Raw genomic sequence first — 19,555 nt, 5'->3', positions numbered from 1 at the left:
GAGGCGTCGTTAAAGGGGGGTCGAGAAGAGGGTACCGGGAATGGGGGGTCGGGGAGGCGGTACCGGGATGGGATACCGAGAAAGGGGCACCGGGAAGAAGCTCCGGGAGGCGGTGTCGGGAAGGGGCTCCGGCACGGAGGGGAATACCGGGAGGAGGTACCGGGAGGGGCTGTACGCCCCTGTTCCCCGGGCCATACCGGCATCCCAACCCCCGGTACACGGTGCCACGCCGCCAGCCTCCTTGCCGGCCCCGGTAGCGTTCCCTGGCGGAATTCCCGCCCCGTTCCAGCGCTCCCGGCTGCCGGGGGAGCGGCGGAGCCGATGCACGGCCGGATCCCCCCGGGGGGCGCTGCGCGGCCCGGGGGCGGCCCGGGGCGGGGGGCAGGCCCGGGGGACCCGGCCCAGGGGCGCTGCCGGGGGCGGGGCGGTGCTGCCCGCCCCGGGGGCGCTGCGGTGCCCGGTGGCGGCTCCGCCAGCGGAGCCGTCCCAGCGGGCGGCGGAGGCAGCACCGACCGCCCCCGGCCCGGCCATGTCGGAGCCCGGCGCCCCCGCGGCCGGTGATAAAGCGCCCCGGCTCCAGGTAGGGCTCCGGTGCGTCCCCCCTCCCGGTGACCGCGGCAGGCTCCCGGTGCAGCCCCTCGGTGTCCCGGCACTGTTGCTTGGGGCAACTCCCGGTGTCCCCCCGGTGTCTGGGAGGCGATCCCCGGAGGCTTCCGTGGTGTTCCAGTGCCGACCCCCGGAGCAGCGCACAGTGTCCCGTTGTAGCCGCCGGTGCGATCTCCGATCACCAGAGCCCTCCGCTGCTCTGGTGCCGTGGCCGATGCCGATCCCCGGTCCCTCGGGGCAATCCCGCTGCATCCCCCCCGTTTCCCCAGGGCAGCTCCCCGCTTCCCCGGTGCGGCCCCTCCGGTTCTCTGGGAGGTTTCCCGGAGCAGACCCTTCTCCACCGAGGCAACCCCCAGCCCGGAGGAGGCCCCATTGCAGCCCCCTGACTCCCGTTACAGCCCCCTGCCCGGGGCAATCCCGTTGTGGCAACCCGGGGTGGCGCCCCATCCCCCGGAGCAGCCCCCGGTGCTGTCCCGGTGCTGTCCCGGTGCTGTCCCGGTGCTCCCGCCGCTCTCTCCTGCAGGACCGCGTCCTTCGTGGGCTGCGCTGGGGCCGCCTCCAGGAGCCGCTGGGTTTCATCAAGGTGCTGGAATGGGTGAGTGACCCCGCTGTGCCCCCCGGTCCCCGGTGTGCCCCCGTCACTGCTCCTTCCCAGCACTGCTGCTCCCCACAGCCCGCAGTCCCCCCACATTTGGGGGGTTCCATTCTTTCCTGAAGGAATCCCAGAGCCCCCCCCTGCCCCTCCAGAGCTTCCTGCACCCCATCAGCAGCGGGGTGGAGGCCTCATTTTGGGGGCTCCGGGGGAGGACGGCAGTGGGGCCACACGGGTTCGGGCCACCAGCCCCTCCCGGTGACCTTGAGCAGGTGGCTGTGCCCAGCCATGCCAAAGGGGACAGTGACATCGGGGTGCCGGGTCCCTGCCACTGCCAGGGGCTCAGGGGGCACTGGGGGGGTGGGTGGGTGTGTGGGGAGAGGGACTGAGGGTCAGTGAGCCCCAGGAAGGGGACCCTGGGGACAGGGGGGCAGCCAAGTGCCCGCGGCTCTGTCCTGTCCTGGCCATGCCATGAATGGCTCCTGGGAGATTGGGTTTCAGGGTGGCATTTCTGCAGCTCGGCCTCGCCAGGGCCGGGGGGCTCCCGGGGGAAACTGAGGTACAGGGGGGACTCAGCCCTCTTTGGGCATCTCCCACCGGGAGAAGCCAGCTTGAGGGGCTTTCCCCCGCTCCTACAGCTCTTTGGTTTGCATAATCCCACCCACGGAGGCTCTGGGCTCCCCCTGCCATTGAGGCCACCATATGGGATCAGATCCCACGTGCAAAGACAGCCCAAAAACAAAACCGAGGAGAAAATCCCTGGAGGATCCACTGACACTGCTGCTTAAATCCTTAGTGCCACACATGGGCTGCCCATCCTTGCAGGGGATTATTCAACAATATTTCCGAATCAATTCCATTTAAAACTCCCAATCTTGTCCCTAAAGGATCCCAGTTAGATCCTTTCTTATTCTGCTCCTGAGGTATACCTGTCTTTGTAACAACGTTGTCCAGCCCTCAAAGGATGTTCTTAGGAGAGAGGAGCAGGCTGGTTGGATTTTTGAGATGTTAATTTGCATTAGCAACTCAACATGTTTGAGAGACCATTCTGGATTGAACAACAGTTGTTCACCCACATTTCTCACTATGTAGGGGCCTATTTCATACACTTCAGGTTCAAGTTTGGGTTGAGTCTGAACTATTTGAGTCCTAGTGTGGGTTGTATAAGGTCCTGCTGTTGTAAAAAGTACAGCGTCTATTTTAAATTTAAATTATCCCGCATTTCACCCGGGGGGCTGGGAGCTCAGCCAGGAGGAGCTGTGGGGAAACCCTTTGGGAATGGTGTTTTCCCAGCACCCTCATCCAAGAGATGAAAGCAGTGGGACTCCAACAGCAAGGGAGGGCAGTGCTGGCTCCTGGGGAGGGGACAGCTCTGGGGGTCCCACCATGGGGATGCTCCCAGCTGCCTGGAAACCCACTCTGACACTCAGTACCCTGCCCAGAATTAAGGGGGGATGGGGTGGGATTGGCCTTGGTGTCCCCACCCACCCAAACATGACCCCCACCCTCACATCCCAGTGCCAGCAGAATCCCAGTGCTGGAGGGAGGCACCTGAGGCCAGCACCTGGGGGGTGGCAGCTTGCCCATTACTGACTGCCAGGGGATGCAGCCTGGCCCCCAAGGGTGAAAGGGGCCCAGGGCGCACCCCCCTGACCCACTGCCCTCTCCTGTAGCTCTTTGCCATCTTCGCCTTCGGCTCCTGCGGCTCCTTCAGCGGCGAGACCGGAGCCACAGTGAAATGTGACAGTGGAGGGATGACAGCCATCAGCATCCAGTTCGGGTACCCCTTCAGGTGAGGGGTGCTGAGCCCTGACACCCCCCAGTTGCCCCCACACAAGCTGGGGAAGCTGGGCTGGGTTAGACTCCCTTCCTGCTGGCAGGACCTCCATGGGACCACAGCCATGGTCTCTGCAGTGCCGGGTTCAGCTGGGAACCATCCACACCCTGACCCTATGGGACATCCCCTGGCATCCCTGTCAGTTCCTGATACCACCCAGGGGGATTCTTGTTAATCATGGAAAACCAGGGTGGGGAGGGACGGAAATTCTCAGTACTCAGGGAAGACCATGGGAATCCCGATTTATCTGGGAAGGCAATGATGGAGTTGGGCCAGATGAGAGTCACAGTTCTAACCCCTCTCCTCTGCCACCTGCCCCATGCCAGGGCACTAGACCCTGGAAAAGAATCCAGGTTATGGCAGCGGATCTGTGCCATCTATCCCAGGGGACCACCCCATCCTGGGTATTCTGGCCATCCCTGTCATTGTCACCATTCCCAGGGGACCACCCCAGCCTGGTTATCCTAGCCATCCCCATCAAACCTTCCATTCCCAGGGGACCAGCCCATCCTGATTATTCTATGCATCCCTGTCACCACCTCCATTCCCAGGGAACCACCCCAGCACTTACTCCATCCATCTCTCCCATCCCAGGAGACCACCCCAGCCTGGTTATTCTATCCATCCCTGTCACCACCTCCATTCCCAGGGGACCACCCCAGCGTGGTTACACCACCTACCCCCACCATCCTGTCCATTCCCAGCCCCCTGACCCCCTCCCTGTACCCCAGGTTATACCAGATTCCCTTTGGGATGCCCAATTGTGAGGATGAATCAGAAGCCCGCACCCTGTACCTCGTCGGCGATTTCTCTGCTCCCGCCGAGTTTTTCGTGACCCTGGGGGTCTTCTCCTTCCTCTACTCCATGGCTGCTCTGGTGCTCTACCTCCGCTTCCATTCCCTGTACACGGAGAACACGAAGCTCCCGTTCACAGTAAGGCAGGCTCAGCCCCGGGGCACGTGAGCCCAGCGCCGTGCCAGGGTGCCAGCTGATGCCAGGCTCTCGTCCTGGCAGGATTTCTGTGTCACCGTCTGCTTTGCCTTCTTCTGGCTGGTGGCGGCGGCGGCCTGGGGCAAGGGGCTGAGCGACGTGAAGGCGGCCACACGCCCCTCCGCCCTCATCGCTGCCATGGCCGTGTGCCAGGCCGACGGCGTGCTCTGCAACGCTGGCACCACGCCCGCCATGGGGCTGGCCAACATCTCGGTGGTGAGGGCACGGGGCATGCACAGCGGCATGGACACGGGCACACGCGGGCACAAGCGGGCACACACAAGGCCATAGACACGGGCACACGTGGACACACACACAGGGGCATAGACACGGGCACACATGGGCACACACACGGGTGTAGACATGGGCACACATGGGCACAGACACGGGCATAGACCTGGGCACACATGGGCACACACAGGGGCATAGACACGGGCACACGTGGGCACACACACGGGCATAGACGTGGGCATACATGGGTACACACAGGGCACACACACACATGGGCACACACATGGACACACGCAGTGGCACACACAAAGGGGCACACAAAGGGGCACACACAAGGGCACACACAAGGGCACACACATGTGGGCACATACACATGGGCACACACGTGGGCACACACAGGCACACATGGGCACACACATGGAAAAGAGGGGCACACACATGGGCACACACACAGACAAACACATGGGCACACACGTGGGCACACACACACAGGCACACACATGGGCACACAGGTGTACACTCACACACTCTGCCACACCTGTGCCAGATTCCTGAGCTCAGCCAGGAGAGGGCAGTGGCAGTGTGGGCACACAGATGAAAATATGGGCACAGAATGGAAATGTGGGTGAAAACATTCCACAGCCACCTGCCTTGGTACCACGGGATGGGGGATCCACCCTGCATCCCCCCCACTGGGATCCTAGCACTGGGAATGGGCACCCTGCTCTGGGAATCTGGCACTGGGAATGGGGCATCCTGCTCTGGGATCCTGGCACTGGGAATAGGCACCCTGCACTGGGAATGGGCACCCTGCTCTGGGATCCTGGCACTGGGAATGGGCACCCTGCTCTGGGATCCTGGCACTGGGAATGGGCACTGGCACTGGGAATCTGGCACTGGGAATGGGACACCTGGCACTGGGAACCAGACATTGGGAATGGGCACCTTGTACTGGGAATCTGGCACTGGGAATGGGGCACCCTGCACTGGGATCCTGGCACAGGGATCCTGGCAATGGGATTGTGGCACCCAGCCACCAGGGACTACTGGGATGGGGTGGAGGGTGGTGGTGCAGTCCCTGGCAGTGTTTGGGATGTGTGGGGTGCATGATGTGCATGGGGGCATGGGGCATATGAGGTGCTTGAGGTATGGGGTGAAGTGGGGTGCATGGGGTGCATCTGGCATGGGGGTTACACGGTGCACATGGGGTGCATGAGGCACATGCAGCATACAGGGTCCGTGGGGTGCACACTGGGGCACATGGGGTGCATAACGTGCCTGGGGTGCGTGGGTGTGGAATTTGGGGTGTGTGGGGCGCAGGATGTGGGATACACATGGGGCACGTGGGTGCCTGGAGCACAGTGGGGTGCATGGGATGTACGGGAATTATGGTGTGTATGGGGTGTGTGGGGTGTATAGGGCACATACGATGCACAGGCTGCATGTGATGTAGGGAATGTATGGAAAGTTTGGGGTGTATGGGGTGCACAGGGCACACACCATGCACAGGGTACATGGGGTGTATGGAATGCATGGAAAGTTTGGGGTGTGTGGGGTGCACAGGGCACACACCATGCACAGGGTACATGGGGTGTATGGAATGTATGGAAAGTTTGGGGTGTGTGGGGTGCACAGGGCACACACCATGCACAGGCTGCATGCAGTGTATGGAATGTATGGAAAGTTTGGGGTGTGTGGGGTGCACAGGGCACACACGATGCACAGGCTGCATGCAGTGTATGGAATGTATGGGAAATTTGGGATGCACAGGGTTCATGGGGTGCTTGGAGCTCGTGGGGCACACAGGTTGTGTATGGGGTGCTATACTCCCCCAAGGCTGCCCTGTGGGACCCTCTCCCTGTTTCTCTGTCCTCTCCCCTTTCCTCTCCTGCAGCTCTTCGGGTTCCTCAACTTCCTGCTGTGGGCCGGGAACTGCTGGTTCGTGCTGCGGGAGACGCCGTGGCTGCGGCCGCCCGCGCCCCGCGACAGCGCGGCCGAGCAGGGCGCCATCGACAAGCAGTGACCGGGGGGACCCAGCCCGGGGGGACCCCGCCCGGGACCCCGCCCGGCCCCCGGGACCTCGCGCCGGCCGCCAGCCCGGGGACGGGGTGTCGCTGTCACCGCGTTGGAGCCGCCGGGGGTTCGGATGCTGGAGGGGGACACGGAATCCCGGGGGTCCCGCTCGGTGTCGGGGGCTCCGTGTGTCACCCCGGGGGTCCGTGTCTGTGTGGGGCGCATAAAGTCCTGGCTACCAGCTGTGCACTGGGGCTCCTGTGTCTGCCTCGGTGCGGAGCTGAGCACACACCCGGGTGGGGCACGACCCCTGGTCCGTGCAGGGATAAACCCGTCCCATCTCTGGTAGAGGGTGGGCTGTGGATCTCAGATCAGTTCGGGCTGATGGACGGTCCCAGACAGGTCACAGGGGACCCCAGATCAGTAAAAGGACAATCAGGAAATCCAGTCCGGTATTGGGATAACACTGGGAGCACCAGTCCTGTATAGGGATAATCAGGAACCCCAGCCCAGTATTGGGATAACATTGGGAGCACCAGTCCTGTATAGGGATAATCAGGAACCCCAGCCCAGTATTGGGATAACATTGGGAGCACCAGTCCTGTATAGGGATAATCAGGAACCTCGGTCTGGTATTGGGATAACATTTGGGAGCACCAGTCCTGTATAGGGGTAATCAGGAACCCCAGCTCAGTTTTGGGATAACATTGGGAGCACCAGTCCTGTATAGGGATAATCAGGAACCCCAGCTGGAATGGGAATAATGGCAGGGAGTCCCAGATCAATATAGGGATAATAGGGAACCCCAGACCAGTGGAAGGATAATGGGGCTATTATACCAGCTACCAGGCTGGTATAGGCATAATGGGGAACCCCAGCCCCTCACAGGAATAATCTGGAACCTCAGCCTTGTATGGCAATACCCTGGGTTCACAGTCCCGTATAGGAGTAACTATACCAGACCCCAGTCCCTTATAGGAATAACTGGGGTTCTGGGTCTGGTATGGGGATAACAGGGAATCCTAACCGAGAATAGGGATACCAAGTGCCCCCAACCTGTTATAGGGATACTGGATACCCCCATCCCTGTACAGAGATAACTATACCAGATCCCAGCCCCTAATAGGAATAACTGGGGTTCTGGGTCCGATATGGGGATAACAGGGAACCCCAACCACGTATAGGGATACCGAGTGCCCCTAACCTGTTATAAGGATACCGAGTACCGCTAACCTGTTATAGGGATACCGGGTACCCCTAACCTGTTATAGGGATACCGGGTAGCCCTAACCTGTTAGAGGGATACCCCCATGCCCATACAGAGATAACAGGAGATCCCAGCCCCTTATAGGAATAACTTGGGCTCTGGGTCTGGTATGGGGACAAGAGGGAACCCCAGCTGAGCATAGGGATACTGAATGCCCCTAACCTGTTATAGAGATACCGAGTGCCCCTAACTGTTATAGGGACACCGAGTACCCCTAACCTGTTATAGGGATACCGAGTGCCCCTAACCTGTTATAGGGATACTGAGTGCCCCTAACCTGTTATAGGGATATCGAGTGCCCCTAACTGTTATAGGGATACCGAGTACCCCTAACCTGTTATAGGGACACCGAGTGCCCCCAACCTGTTATAGGGATACTGGGAACCCTCAACCTGTTATAGGGACACTGAGTGCCCCCAACCTGTTATAGGGATACCGAGTGCCCCTAACCTGTTATAGGGATACCGAGAGCCCCTGACCTGTTATAGGGATACCGAGTGCCCCTAACTGTTATAGGGGTACTGGGAACCCTCAGCCTGTTCTAGGGACACCGGGTACCCCTAACCTGTTCTAGGGAAACCGGGTACCCCCAACCTGTTACAGGGTTACCGGGTACCCCCATCCCCGTGCAGGGATAACAGCAGACCCCAGCCTGGTACAGGGCTCCCTCGGGACCCCCGGCAGTGCGGGTACCGGGTGTCCCCAGCTCGGGGCGGGGATAGCGGGTTGGCTGCCGGGCTCGGGCCGGGCGGGGGTCGCTCCGGGACTACCGTGCCCGTGGTGCCGCGGGGCGGGCGGGGCGCGCGGCGCATGCGCGGGGCGGGGGCGGCGCGGGGGGGGCGGCGGTGCCGCGGCGGCGGCGGCGGCGATGGCGGCGGAGCGGCGGCCGGTGCCCGGCCTGGACGAGTTCGCGGGGCAGAGCTGGAGCGCCTGGCTGGAGCGGGCCGGGCCGCCCGCCGACACCGGTGAGGGCGGCGGCGGCGGGGGGGGCTTCGCGACCGGGGCCGCGCCCGCCGACCCCCGGTCCGAGCGCCGCCGCGCGGCGGGCGGGCAACGGCACCGGGAGAGGGGAGTCCGGCACCGGGAAGCGGCAGCAGGGCATCCCGCACCGGGCGCTGGGAACGGGGCATCCTGCACTGGGAACCGCCGACGGAGCATCCTCCACCGGGCGCTGGGAACCGAGAGGAGCAGGTTCTGCACCGGCTCGTTCTGCTCTGGGAACGGGGCACCGGGAACAGGGGCATCCTGCGCTGGACAGTGGGAAACAGGGCACGGGAACCCGGTACTGGGCATCGAGACCTGGCACCCTGACCTCCAGTACCGGGAGCTGGGCGCACAGCAGAGGGTGCCGGGTCTGGGTGCCCAGGGCAGGATTCCCAGTGCTCAGTTTGTGGTGCAGGTTGTCCTGGCATGTCCTAGGATGTTCCCTGGCACTGGGAACTGGACACCTGGAATGAAGCATCCTGTACCAGCACCTGGCACTGGGAACAGGGCAGCCAGACCTGGCACCCTGCACTGGGAATCAGACACTGGGAATGGGCACCCTGCACTGGGAATGGGCACCTTGCACTGGGATCCTGGCACTGGGAATAGGCGCCCTGCACTGGGAATGGGCACCCTGCACTGGGAATCAGACAGTGGGAATGGGCACCCTGCACTGGGAAACTGGCACTGGGAATGGAGCACCCTGCACTGGGAATGGGCACCCTGCTCTGGGATCCCGGCACTGGCAATGGGCACCCTGCACTGGTACCTTGGTACTGGGAATGGGGCACCCTGCACTGGGATCCTGGCACTGGGAATGGGCACCCTGCACTGGTAACTTGGTACTGGGAATGGGGCACCCTGCACTGGGATTCTGGCACTGGCAATGGGCACCCTGCACTGGGAATGGGCACCCTGCACTGGGAAACTGCCACTGGGAATGCAGCACCCTGCACTGGGAATGGGGCACCCTGCACTGGGATTCTGGCACTGGGAATGGGCACCCTGCACTGGGAATGGGCATCCTGCATTGGGAATGGGCATCCTGCATTGGGAACCAGAAACTGGGAATGGGGCACCCTGCTCTGGGAAACTGGCACTGGGAATGGGCACCCTGCACTGGGATTGGGCACCCTGCACTGGGGTCCTGGCACTGGGAATGGGCACCCTGCACTGGGATCCTGGTACTGGCAATGGGCACCCTGCACTGGGAATGGGCACCCTGCACTGGGATCCTGGTACTGGGAATGGGCACCCTGCACTGGGATCCTCGTACTGGGAATGGACACTTCCTGCACTGGGAATGTGGCATCCTGCACCAGAACATGCAGAACAGGAATGGGGCACCCAGCCCTGGGCACCAGACAGTGGGAATAGGATATCCTGCAATGGGTACCTGGCACCAGGAACTGGGCACTGGGAACCTTACACTGGGCATCCAGACCTGGCACCCAGCACTGAGCACTGGGAACTGGGAATGGGCACTTCCTGCACTGGGAATGTGGCATCCAGCAGCGGGCACCAGGAACTGGGACTGGGAACCTGGCACTGCACAGCCAGACGTGGCACCTGGTGCCAGGAACTGGGCACTCAGCACTGGGCACTCAGCACTGAGAACTGGCATGGGGCATCCTACAAAAGTTGCCCAAACATTAGGAACCTTGCACTGGACACTGGGCACCTGGAAGCAGGCACCCTGTGCTTGCACTGGGAAGTGGGCACTAGGCAGCCATGCTGGGCACTGGGATTCAGGAACTGGGCACCAATGTGGCACCAGGCAGCCCAGTCTGCCCACTGGGAACCCTGTGCCCGTTACTGGGTGCCCCATCCTGGATTCCAGTGGAGTCCAGTGGGCACTGGTGGGAACAGAGCAGTAACTGGAGAGCCTGGACTGGGAATTTGTTGCCACCATTGCCCCAGACCAGGAGGTACTGGGAGCCCCAGGTGGGGCACTGGGATATCCTGCTCTGGGAACTGGGCAGGGCACACTGGGAGCCAGGTGCTCCTTACTGGGAGTGTCCCAGTGGGCTCTCAGCACTGAGACTGGCTGTCCACCAGTCATGGTGCACCTGAATGGGTCTGGGTGCCCAGCATGGCACAGCTAGATGGCACTGGGCACCCAGTATGGCATGGCCAGGCAGGCAGGACTGGTTACCCAGTATGGCACAGCTGGATGGCACTGGGCACCCAGTATGGCATGGCCTGATAGGACTGGGGACGGACTGGGCACCCAGTTTGGCACAGTTGGCTGGGTCACCATTGCCCCTGGCTCAGTGGCCACCAGTGCCCCCAGAACAGAGGCCAGGCACAGCCAGTGGGGCCACGAATGCATGGGAACCAGGGTGACCCAAGGGTGTCACATCCTGGGAGCAGGATGTTCCCAGGGGTGTCATGTGCCACACTGGGGTTTCCTCAGGGATGGGGCTGTCCCCAGGGATGTCCCATCCCAGCACCAGGGTGTCCTCAGGGATGTTCCATCCCAGGGAAAACATGTCCCAGGAATGTCACATCCCAAGAGTGTCACATCCCATCCTGGGATGTCCCCAGGAACATCCTGCTGGCACTGGGCTGTCAGGATGGGGACCCTGGAGATGGTGACACACCACAGGGCGACATCACTCACAGGATGCTCTGTCTCTCTGGTCTAATTTTGTCTGGTTTAATTGTTCCAGGAGCAGGGATGCCAGGACCACCCCTGTGTGGGAGCACCGGGACCGTCCGTGTGCCAGCCACTGACAGGATTTTGTCTCTGGCAGGATCAGGGTCAGAGCTGGAGGAGAATGGCAAGAATGGCAGCAAGAAACTGGACACCATGACCCTGATTAAGGAAGGTGAGCTTCTCTCTGGGGTGAAACCCACCATTTTGGGGCTGTGTGAGCTGGGGTCCTTGTCTGCAGTGCTCCCAGCAGCACCAGGTGTGTGCCAGCTCACTGAGCTCTCCCCACAGACATGGACATCTTCGGGCACTGCCCTGCGCACGACGAGTTCTACCTGGTGGTGTGCAACCACTGCAGCCAGGTGGTGAAGCCCCAGGCCTTCCAGAAGCACTGTGGTGAGCCAAGGAATTTGGGGAATGGCTGTTCCACCCTGTGGTGCTGGGAACAGCACCGGGAATGCCACCAGGGCTGGCTGGGGGGGGGGTACAGCCTAGGGGCAGGGAGGGGGCTCGCAGCAGTGTGAGCTCTGGTGTGGGCTAACAGTGGGGTTATCCCATTTCATGCCATGCCATTGCCATGGGTCCCATCCCATCCCATGGATCCCATCCCATCCCATCCCATGGATCCCACCTCACCCCATCCCATGGATCCCATCCCATCCCACCTCATCCCACCCCATCCCATGCCATCCCACCCCACCCCATCCCATGGATCCCATCCCACCCCATCCCATGGATCCCACCTCACCCCATCCCACCTCATCCCACCCCATCCCACCCCATCCCACCTCACCCCATCCCATGGATCCCATCCCATCCCACCTCATCCCACCTCATCCCATGGATCCCATCCCATGCCACCCCACCCCATCCCATGGATCCCATCCCATGGATCCCATCCCATCCCATGGATCCCACCCCATCCCATCCCACCCCATCCCATCCCATCCCATCCCATGGATCCCATACCACCCCATCCCATGGATCCCATCCCATCCCATGGATCCCACCCCATCCCATGGATCCCATCCCATGGATCCCACCCCATCCCATCCCTCTGGCAGAACGCCGGCACGGCCCTCTCAGCAAGCTCTATGCCCGTGCCACCGCGTGCCACGTGGCTGTGAATGGGCAGCCGGTGCCTGGCAGGACGCCCGGAGCAGCCAAAGCCCTGCAGGAGAAGCTCCCTGGTGCCCGAGGGAGAGCCCAGCCCCTCCCTGAGCACACGGACAAGGACAACAACCTCTGGTGAGCGCCAGCACGGGTGACACCAACGGGGGGTCACTTTGATGCCACCCCCTCCTCCTCCCCAAAACTCTTTGTGGGGTCACTTTGATGCCACCCACTCCTCCCCAAAACTCTCTTCCCACAGCTTGTTTGTGCCCGTGGTGAACCTGGAGAAGATCCCCAGCATTCCCAAACCGGACGGGCACGGGATCAAGGTGCCCCCCAAAGCCGTCCCCACCAACTCCAAGGAATCCCTGGGGAAACCCGCGGCTGCCGTGGTGCCCAAAGAGCCCCCGGTGCCCGCCGGGGTCGGGGGGGATTCGGCCATGCCGGAGAGCGTCCCTGCTCCGGGGGACAAGGATGTGGGGGCCCCCAAAGCGCCCCCCAGGTCCCACAGGAAGCTGGCGCGTGAGTCCCCCCTTTCCTTGCCGGCCATGGGGGGGGGGCGGATGATCCCAGCGGGGCCAGAATTCCGGGGCCAGGTCTAGCACTGGGGTAGGTACCAGGGGAGTGGCTCCCCCCTCTCCTCTGGAGGGTTGTTGGGGGGTCCCTGCCCTCCCCTCAGTTCTGGTTATCCTGTAGGTTTAGGGCCCCCACTTGGCTGTTCCCAAGGAATGGGCACAGCTTGGTTTGGATCCCCAAATTCGCATGTGTTGCTCCAAAAATGGGGGTCAAACGTGTGTCCTCCATAAAAATATGGAGGTAGAACAAGTGCCTCCCCCCCCCCACAATATGGGGGTTGAAGTTGTGTTCCCCACAAAAATGTGAGAATTGAGTATGTGACCCCCCCAAAAATATGGGGGTCAAATGTGCATTCCCCCCAAAATATGGGGGTTGAATATGTGTCCTCCTGAATAGAGGGGTTGAATATATGTCCCCCCAAAAATATGGGGTTTGGATGTGTATCCCTCCAAAATAGGGGGGTCAAATGTGTCACCCCAAAATATGGGTGGTAAATGCGTGGTCCCGCAAGATATGGGGGTTAAACACGTGTTCCCCCCACAATATGGAGGTTGAAGTTGTGTCCCCCACAAAAATGTGAGAATTGAATATGTGACCTCCCCAAAAATATGGGGGTCAAATGTGCATTCCCCCCAAAATATGGGGGTTGAATACGTGGCCTCCTGAATAGAGGGGTTGAATATATGTCCCCCCAAAAATATGGGGTTTGGATGTGTATCCCTCCAAAATAGGGGGGTCAAATGTGTCACCCCAAAATATGGGTGGTAAATGCATGGTCCCCCAAGATACGGGGGTTAAACACATGTTCCCCCCAAAATACGTGGGTGAAACATGTGTCCCCCCAAAATACAGGGTTAAATGTGTAGCCTCTGAAAATGTGGGGGTTGAATACATGTCCCCCACAAAAATATGGGGGTTGGGCATGTGTCACCCCAAAATATGGAGGCTGGACCCATATCCCCCCAAAATATAGGAGCCAAATGCGTTGTCCTTCCCAAAATATGGGGGTCTAACACATGCCCCCCCCCCAAACAAGGGGGTCAAGCATGTATCACCCCAAAATATGTGTGTCAAATGTGTGTGCCACCCCAAAATATGGAGTTTGGATGTGTGCCCCCCCCAAGATACGGGGTTTGACATATGTCACCCCAAAAGATGAGTGTTGGACACATACTCCCCAAAACATGGGAGTCAAACGTGCCCCCCTGCCCCCAAAATCCCAGAGCCAATTGCTGCTGTGCCCACAGACTCTCCCAGGTGATGGCAATGCCATTAGCAGGACCCAGGTGAAAATGGGGAGGTCACCCCAGGGAAGGGGCTAAAAAAGGGGGGGCCTCACCCTGCAGAGGAGCAAAAAAGGGAGGGAGCAGCACATGGTGAGCCCCCACCCCCTCCAAACCTCTCAGGGCTGTGTGTCCCCCCCAGAGCTGCTCCGAGGAGTGGGTGCTCCATGCCCAGCCCCAGTGGGGGGTGTTGGGGTGCCCCCCCAGCACTCCCCAGCACCCTCTGCCTCCGTGTCCCCCCAGGTAAGGAGTGTGACCTGAACAGGCAGTGTGGGGTGAGGAACCCCGACACCAACAAGCTCTGCACCCGCCTGCTGACCTGCAAGGTAGTGGGAAACGGGGAGGGGACACCCCAATATCCCAGGCTGGGTGTTTTGGGGGATCCTGAGCCCCCTCCCTGCTGTCTCTCCCCCAGATCCACTCAGTGCACCAGCGCCGGGAGGTGCAGGGTCGGGCCAAGGATTTCGATGTGCTGGTGGCCGAGCTCAAGGCCAGCACCCGCCGAGGGGACCCCCCAAAGGACAGGAGCCCCCCTGAGAAGGAGCCACCACACCCTGCCCTACAGGACACCCCCTCACTGCTGCAGCCCCCCAGTACCCCTCCCTGCCGAGCCAGGCTGCCCCACTGCTTGCACCCCCCCAGGTGAGTGCCCCATGGGTTTGGGGAGGGGTCTCCTCTCACCTTTCCCCACCTGAACTGGAGGGGATGCATTGAAAGGGCAGGAATGGGAGTGGAGATTTGGGGGTGGGGTCCATCTCACCCCCTCCCCACCTGGATTTGGGGGATGTGGATGGCAGCAGGGATTTGGGAGGTCCCATCTCACCTGCTGAATTTGAGAGATGTGGTTTGGAGCAGGGATTTGGGGGTCCCGTTCACCAGCTGAGTTTGGGGGGATGTGGGTGGGAGCAGGGATTTGGGGGGGTCCCATCTCACCTGCTGAATTTGGGAGATGTGGTTTGGAGCAGGGATTTGGGGGTCCTGTTCACCAGCTGAATTTGGGGGGATGTGGGTGGGAGCAGGGATTTGGGGGGTCCCATCTCACCAGCTGAATTTGGGGCGATGTGGGTGGGAACAGGGATTTGGGGAGTTCCTGTCTCACCCCCTCACCACCTGAATTAGGGGAAGATGTGACTGGGAGCTGGGTTTTGGGGTTCCCATCTCACCTTTTCCCCCCTGCACTGGCGGATGTGGCAGGGCAGCAGGAATGTGAGTGCAGAATTGTGGGGTCCTGTCTCAGCCCCTCTGCACTTGAATTTGGAGGGGAAGTGGATGGAAGCGGGGATTTGGGGTAGGGAGGGTCCCATCTCTCCCCACCTGGATTGGGGGGGCACATTGTAGGGATTAGGAGTGGGGATTTGGGGGGGCTGGATATTGTCTCACATTGACCCCCCCAGTATCAAGCACCCCAAAAGTTCCTCTCTGGTGCAGGGCCCGACTTTCCTCTGCCAGTGACCCTGAGGATGCTCCAGCCACCTCTGGGGAGGGGAGCACAGGAGGCCTCCCCCTGCCCCTGCCCAAGGGGGGCAGCCGCGTGTCCAGCGAGGAGAGCGAGGAGGAGGGGGCTGAGGAGCCCCCCCGGGCCCCAGTGCGCCCACCCCGGCCTCAGGCGGTGAGTGAGGGGACCCCAGAGCTGGGCAGGGACCCCCAAATCCACCAGTGACCCATCCATATGAGAGACCCCAGAGTGGGACAGGGACCCCAGCTCCACCAGTGATCCATCCCTGTGGGACCCCAGAGTGGGACAGGGACCCCCAAATCCACCAGTAACCCATCCATGTGAAACCCCAGAGTGGGACAGGGACCCCCAAATCCACCAGTAACCCATCCATGTGAAACCCCAGAGTGAGACAGGGACCCCCAAATCCATCAGTGACCCATCCATATGAGAGACCCCAGAGTGGGACAGGGACCCCCAAATCCACCAGTGATCCATCCCTGTGAAACCCCAGAGTGGGACAGGGACCCCCAAATCCACCAGTGATCCATCCCTGTGGGACCCCAGAGTGGGACAGGGAGCCCCAAATCCACCAGTGATCCATCCATATGAGAGACCCCAGAGTGGGACAGGGACCCCCAAATCCACCAGTGATCAGAGTGGGGCAGGGACCCCCAGCTCCCCCAGTGACCCATCCATGTGAGACCCCAGAGCGGGGTGGGGACCCCCAAATCCACCAGTGACCAGAGTGGGACAGGGACCCCCAGCTCCCCCAGTGACCCATCCCCATGTCCTGTTCCCGGCTCTGTGCCAGGTGGGTGGTTGAGGTGGGGGTGTGGGGGGGCTGCAGTGACCCTGGCACGGTGCCCCCCCAGTTCTGCACCTTTGGCAGCCGCCTGGTCACCCCGGGCTGTTACGTGTTCGACCGGCGGCTGGACCGGTTCTGTGCCGCGCTGGGCTCCATGCTGGAGCAGCACCTCAGCGCACACAGGTGGAGGTGAGGGGGGCCCAGGGGACCAAGCCTGGAGTTTGGGGTCCCTGGGGTCCCAGCATGGTGTTGGGACTGAGGGGGAGGGAGGGAGTGGGGATTTGGGGGGTTTTGTTGCACCCCCCCCAGTCAAAGTGAGTGGGGTAAGGTGGGGGTGCAGGGATGTGAGTGGGAAATGAGGAGGTCTCATTTCACCCCATTCTGATCCAGACTGAGGAGGATAAGGTGGGGATGGAGGGATGGGAGCAGGGATTTGGGACCCCCTCCCTACCTGAATCAGGAAGGATTGGGGGGACAAAGATGGGAGTGGGGATCTGAGTGGTCCCATTTCATCACCTTCTCACCCAAATTGGGAAAGACAAGATGGGGTGCAGGACTGAGAGCAGAGATTGGGGTGGGGGGTTTTCTGTTCACCCCCTCCTCACCTGAATTGTGGTGTAATGGAGATTTGAGGGGATGTCCTGTTTCACCCCTCTCCATCCAAACTCGCGGGGACAAGGTGGGGATGAGGGGCTGGGAGTGAGAATTTGTGGGGGTTCCCATCTCACCTTTCCTGAACTGGGGAGGACAAGGTGGGGCTGGAGGGATGGGAATGGGGATTTGGAGAGGGGTCCCATCTCACCTTTCCATACCTAAATTAGAGAGCACAGGGTGGGGCCAGAGGGATGGGAATGGGGATTTGGAGGGATCCAGAATGGGGATTTGGAGGGGTCCCATCTCACCTTTCCACACCTGCATTGGGGAGGACAAGGTGGGGCTGGAGGGATGGGAATGGGGATTTGGAGGGATGGGAATGGGGATTTGGAGGGGTCCCATCTCAGCTTTCCACACCTGAATTGGGGAGGACAAGGTGGGGCTGGAGGGATGGGAATGGGGATTTGGAGGGATGGGAATGGGGATTTGGAGGGATGGGAATGGGGATTTGGAGGGGTCCCATCTCAGCTTTCCACACCTGAATTGGGGAGGACAAGGTGGGGCTGGAGGGATGGGAATGGGGATTTGGAGGGATGGGAATGGGGATTTGGAGGGGTCCCATCTCACCTCTCTCCCCTGAACTGGGGGGATATGGTTGGGAGCAGGAGTTTTGGGGGCTCCCCATCTCACCCACCCCCTCCCTTCCCACAGGAAGATCCCTCCAGCCGTCGTCCCCCCTCTTCACCTCCCCGCAGCCCCCCCCAGCCCCGCTGCCCCCCTTTACGGCCCCGCAGCCCCTTCCCCGCCGCTCCGGAGCCTCTCGGGGGCCGGGGGCTGCCGGCTCCCCACCAGCCTCACCTACACCGTGGGGTCCCCGCCGGCGGCGGCCGCCTGCAGCCAGCCCGAGTGCGGCGGAGGGGGCTCGCAGTCCATCACCTCCCCGCTCCCCGCCAACACCCCCTCGCCCTCCTTCAGCAAACTGCCCCCCGGCAAGGCCAGCAGATCCCCCCGGGCACGGGACGCGGAGCCCCGGCCCTGGCAGCCCCCGCCCAGGGCCGGCAGCCCCCCCTACAAACGGACCTGTTTGGGGGACAGCGTCAAGGGCAAAAATCAGGGCTTGGCTCCCCCCGGCAAGACGAAACTCACCCCGCCGGCTTCGCCCTCCATCGCCCTCCTCAACGGGACCCCGCGGGTGCGGCGGCCGCCCCCGGGCCAGCCCTGCCGGGGCCCCCCCGCCGCCCGCGACCCCCAAACGCCGCCGCTGCCCCCCGGGCTGGGGCTGGGGGCGCCGCCCCGGGGGCTCTCCGAGGATGAGGTGAAGAAACGCAAGAACGCGGCCACCTACTGCCGAGCCCTGAAGGGCAAGGCCGCGCCCGGCCTGCCCGGGCCCCCGGGCCCGCCCGGCTCTGGCACCTCCGGCTCGGGGGGCTCCGTCCGCAGGAAGAAGCCGGGGACGCCCCTGGCGTTCGAGGAGAAGAGGAGCGCCCTGAAGGTAGGGCTGGGGGGTGGTGAGGCAGGGGGACCCCCCTTGAGGGACCAGCAGGGATTGGGGACACTGGGATTGGGATCACTGTGCCCTGAGGGATGGCCTGTGCCAGGGGGACATCGTGGGATGGAGGGGGAAAAGCACCGGGACATGCTGGGCTGTGAGGGGACCCTGTCCTGTGGGGAAATCCTGGTCTGTAGGGGGACACCCTGTGCTGTGGGGACACCCTGTCCTGTGGTGGGGGACACCCTGTCCTTTGGTGGGACATCCTGTCCTGGGGAGGGGACACCCTGTCCTGTGGGGACATCCTGGTCTGTAGGGGGACACCCTGTGCTGTGGGGACATCCTGTGCTGTGGGGGGGACACCCTGTCCTGTGGGGCTGTGGGGGACACCCTGTCATGTGGGGGGGACACCCTGTGCTATAGGGGACACCCTGTGCTGTGGGGCTGTGGGGCACACCCTGTCCTTGTGAGGACACCCTGTGCTGTGGGGCTGTGGGGCACACCCTGTCCTGTGGGGACACTCTGTGCTGTGGGGACACCCTGTGCTGTGGGGATACCCTGAGGACCTCCCTAAGCCTGGGGACACCATGGGGCTCCCCTGAGCCTGTGGAGAGTCCCTGCAGGTCCCCTATCCCCTCTGACTCGTCCCCTGTCCCCCCTGCAGTCCAAAGCTCATTAACAGAGGGGTCACCGGGGGCCCCCCCTGTGTCCTCCCCACCGGGAAACGCCAGAAAACCGATGAAGGGGGAAAAAAGAAAAAATCCCAAGGAAACACGAAGGAAAAAATCCCAAACTTCCAGAAAATACCTCAAAACTCTCACTTCTGTTCTCTTGCTGCTAAACCAGCCCCGGGAGGGGGGGGCGGCACTGGGGACCCCCCCCGGACCTCCCGGGGCCCCGTCGGCCGCGGATATTTATAAGAAACGGTTGTTGCTGTTTTTGTTCTTTTTGTAAAAAAAAAACAAAGAAAGAGGAAAAAAAAAAGAGTTGTGTGGTGGAGGATGGGGTTAAGGGGGTGCTGGGGGGCTGTAGGTTTGGGGGTGGGGGGGCTCAGTGGGGCAGGGGGATACTGGAATTATTG

The 19,555-nt window shown here is 61.8% G+C and overlaps 2 protein-coding genes across 5 annotated transcripts; both read left to right on the top strand.

Annotated features, from left to right (window-relative positions):
- The first annotated feature begins 434 nt into the window (after positions 1 to 434).
- SYPL2 (synaptophysin like 2) lies at positions 435 to 6,486 on the top strand. Of its 2 annotated transcripts, XM_054648618.2 has the most exons (6): positions 435 to 580; positions 1,130 to 1,201; positions 2,872 to 2,990; positions 3,767 to 3,968; positions 4,050 to 4,241; positions 6,151 to 6,486. In XM_054648618.2, the coding sequence occupies exons 1-6, from the start codon at positions 530 to 532 to the stop codon at positions 6,277 to 6,279; spliced, it is 765 nt and encodes a 254-aa protein (XP_054504593.1). In that variant the 5' UTR covers positions 435 to 529; the 3' UTR covers positions 6,280 to 6,486. The 2 variants fall into 2 exon arrangements, with proteins under 2 accessions (XP_054504593.1, XP_077046820.1); XM_077190705.1 differs by having other exon boundaries at positions 530 to 1,201.
- Positions 6,487 to 8,371: 1,885 nt separating this feature from the next.
- On the top strand, positions 8,372 to 19,452 carry ATXN7L2 (ataxin 7 like 2). Of its 3 annotated transcripts, none has more exons than XM_077190704.1 (11): positions 8,372 to 8,501; positions 11,277 to 11,351; positions 11,468 to 11,572; positions 12,241 to 12,424; positions 12,549 to 12,811; positions 14,392 to 14,474; positions 14,564 to 14,790; positions 15,577 to 15,757; positions 16,459 to 16,580; positions 17,697 to 18,477; positions 19,139 to 19,452. In XM_077190704.1, the coding sequence occupies exons 1-11, from the start codon at positions 8,405 to 8,407 to the stop codon at positions 19,151 to 19,153; spliced, it is 2,133 nt and encodes a 710-aa protein (XP_077046819.1). In that variant the 5' UTR covers positions 8,372 to 8,404; the 3' UTR covers positions 19,154 to 19,452. The 3 variants fall into 3 exon arrangements, with proteins under 3 accessions (XP_077046819.1, XP_077046818.1, XP_054504590.2); XM_077190703.1 differs by having other exon boundaries at positions 8,376 to 8,501; positions 11,193 to 11,351; XM_054648615.2 differs by lacking the exon at positions 8,372 to 8,501 and adding an exon at positions 8,536 to 8,727.
- The last annotated feature ends 103 nt before the right edge of the window (positions 19,453 to 19,555 follow it).

Source organism: Agelaius phoeniceus, chromosome 25 (assembly GCF_051311805.1).
Source record: "Agelaius phoeniceus isolate bAgePho1 chromosome 25, bAgePho1.hap1, whole genome shotgun sequence".
Lineage (NCBI taxonomy): Eukaryota > Metazoa > Chordata > Aves > Passeriformes > Icteridae > Agelaius > Agelaius phoeniceus.
This window is presented reverse-complemented; position numbering and strand designations above follow the sequence as displayed.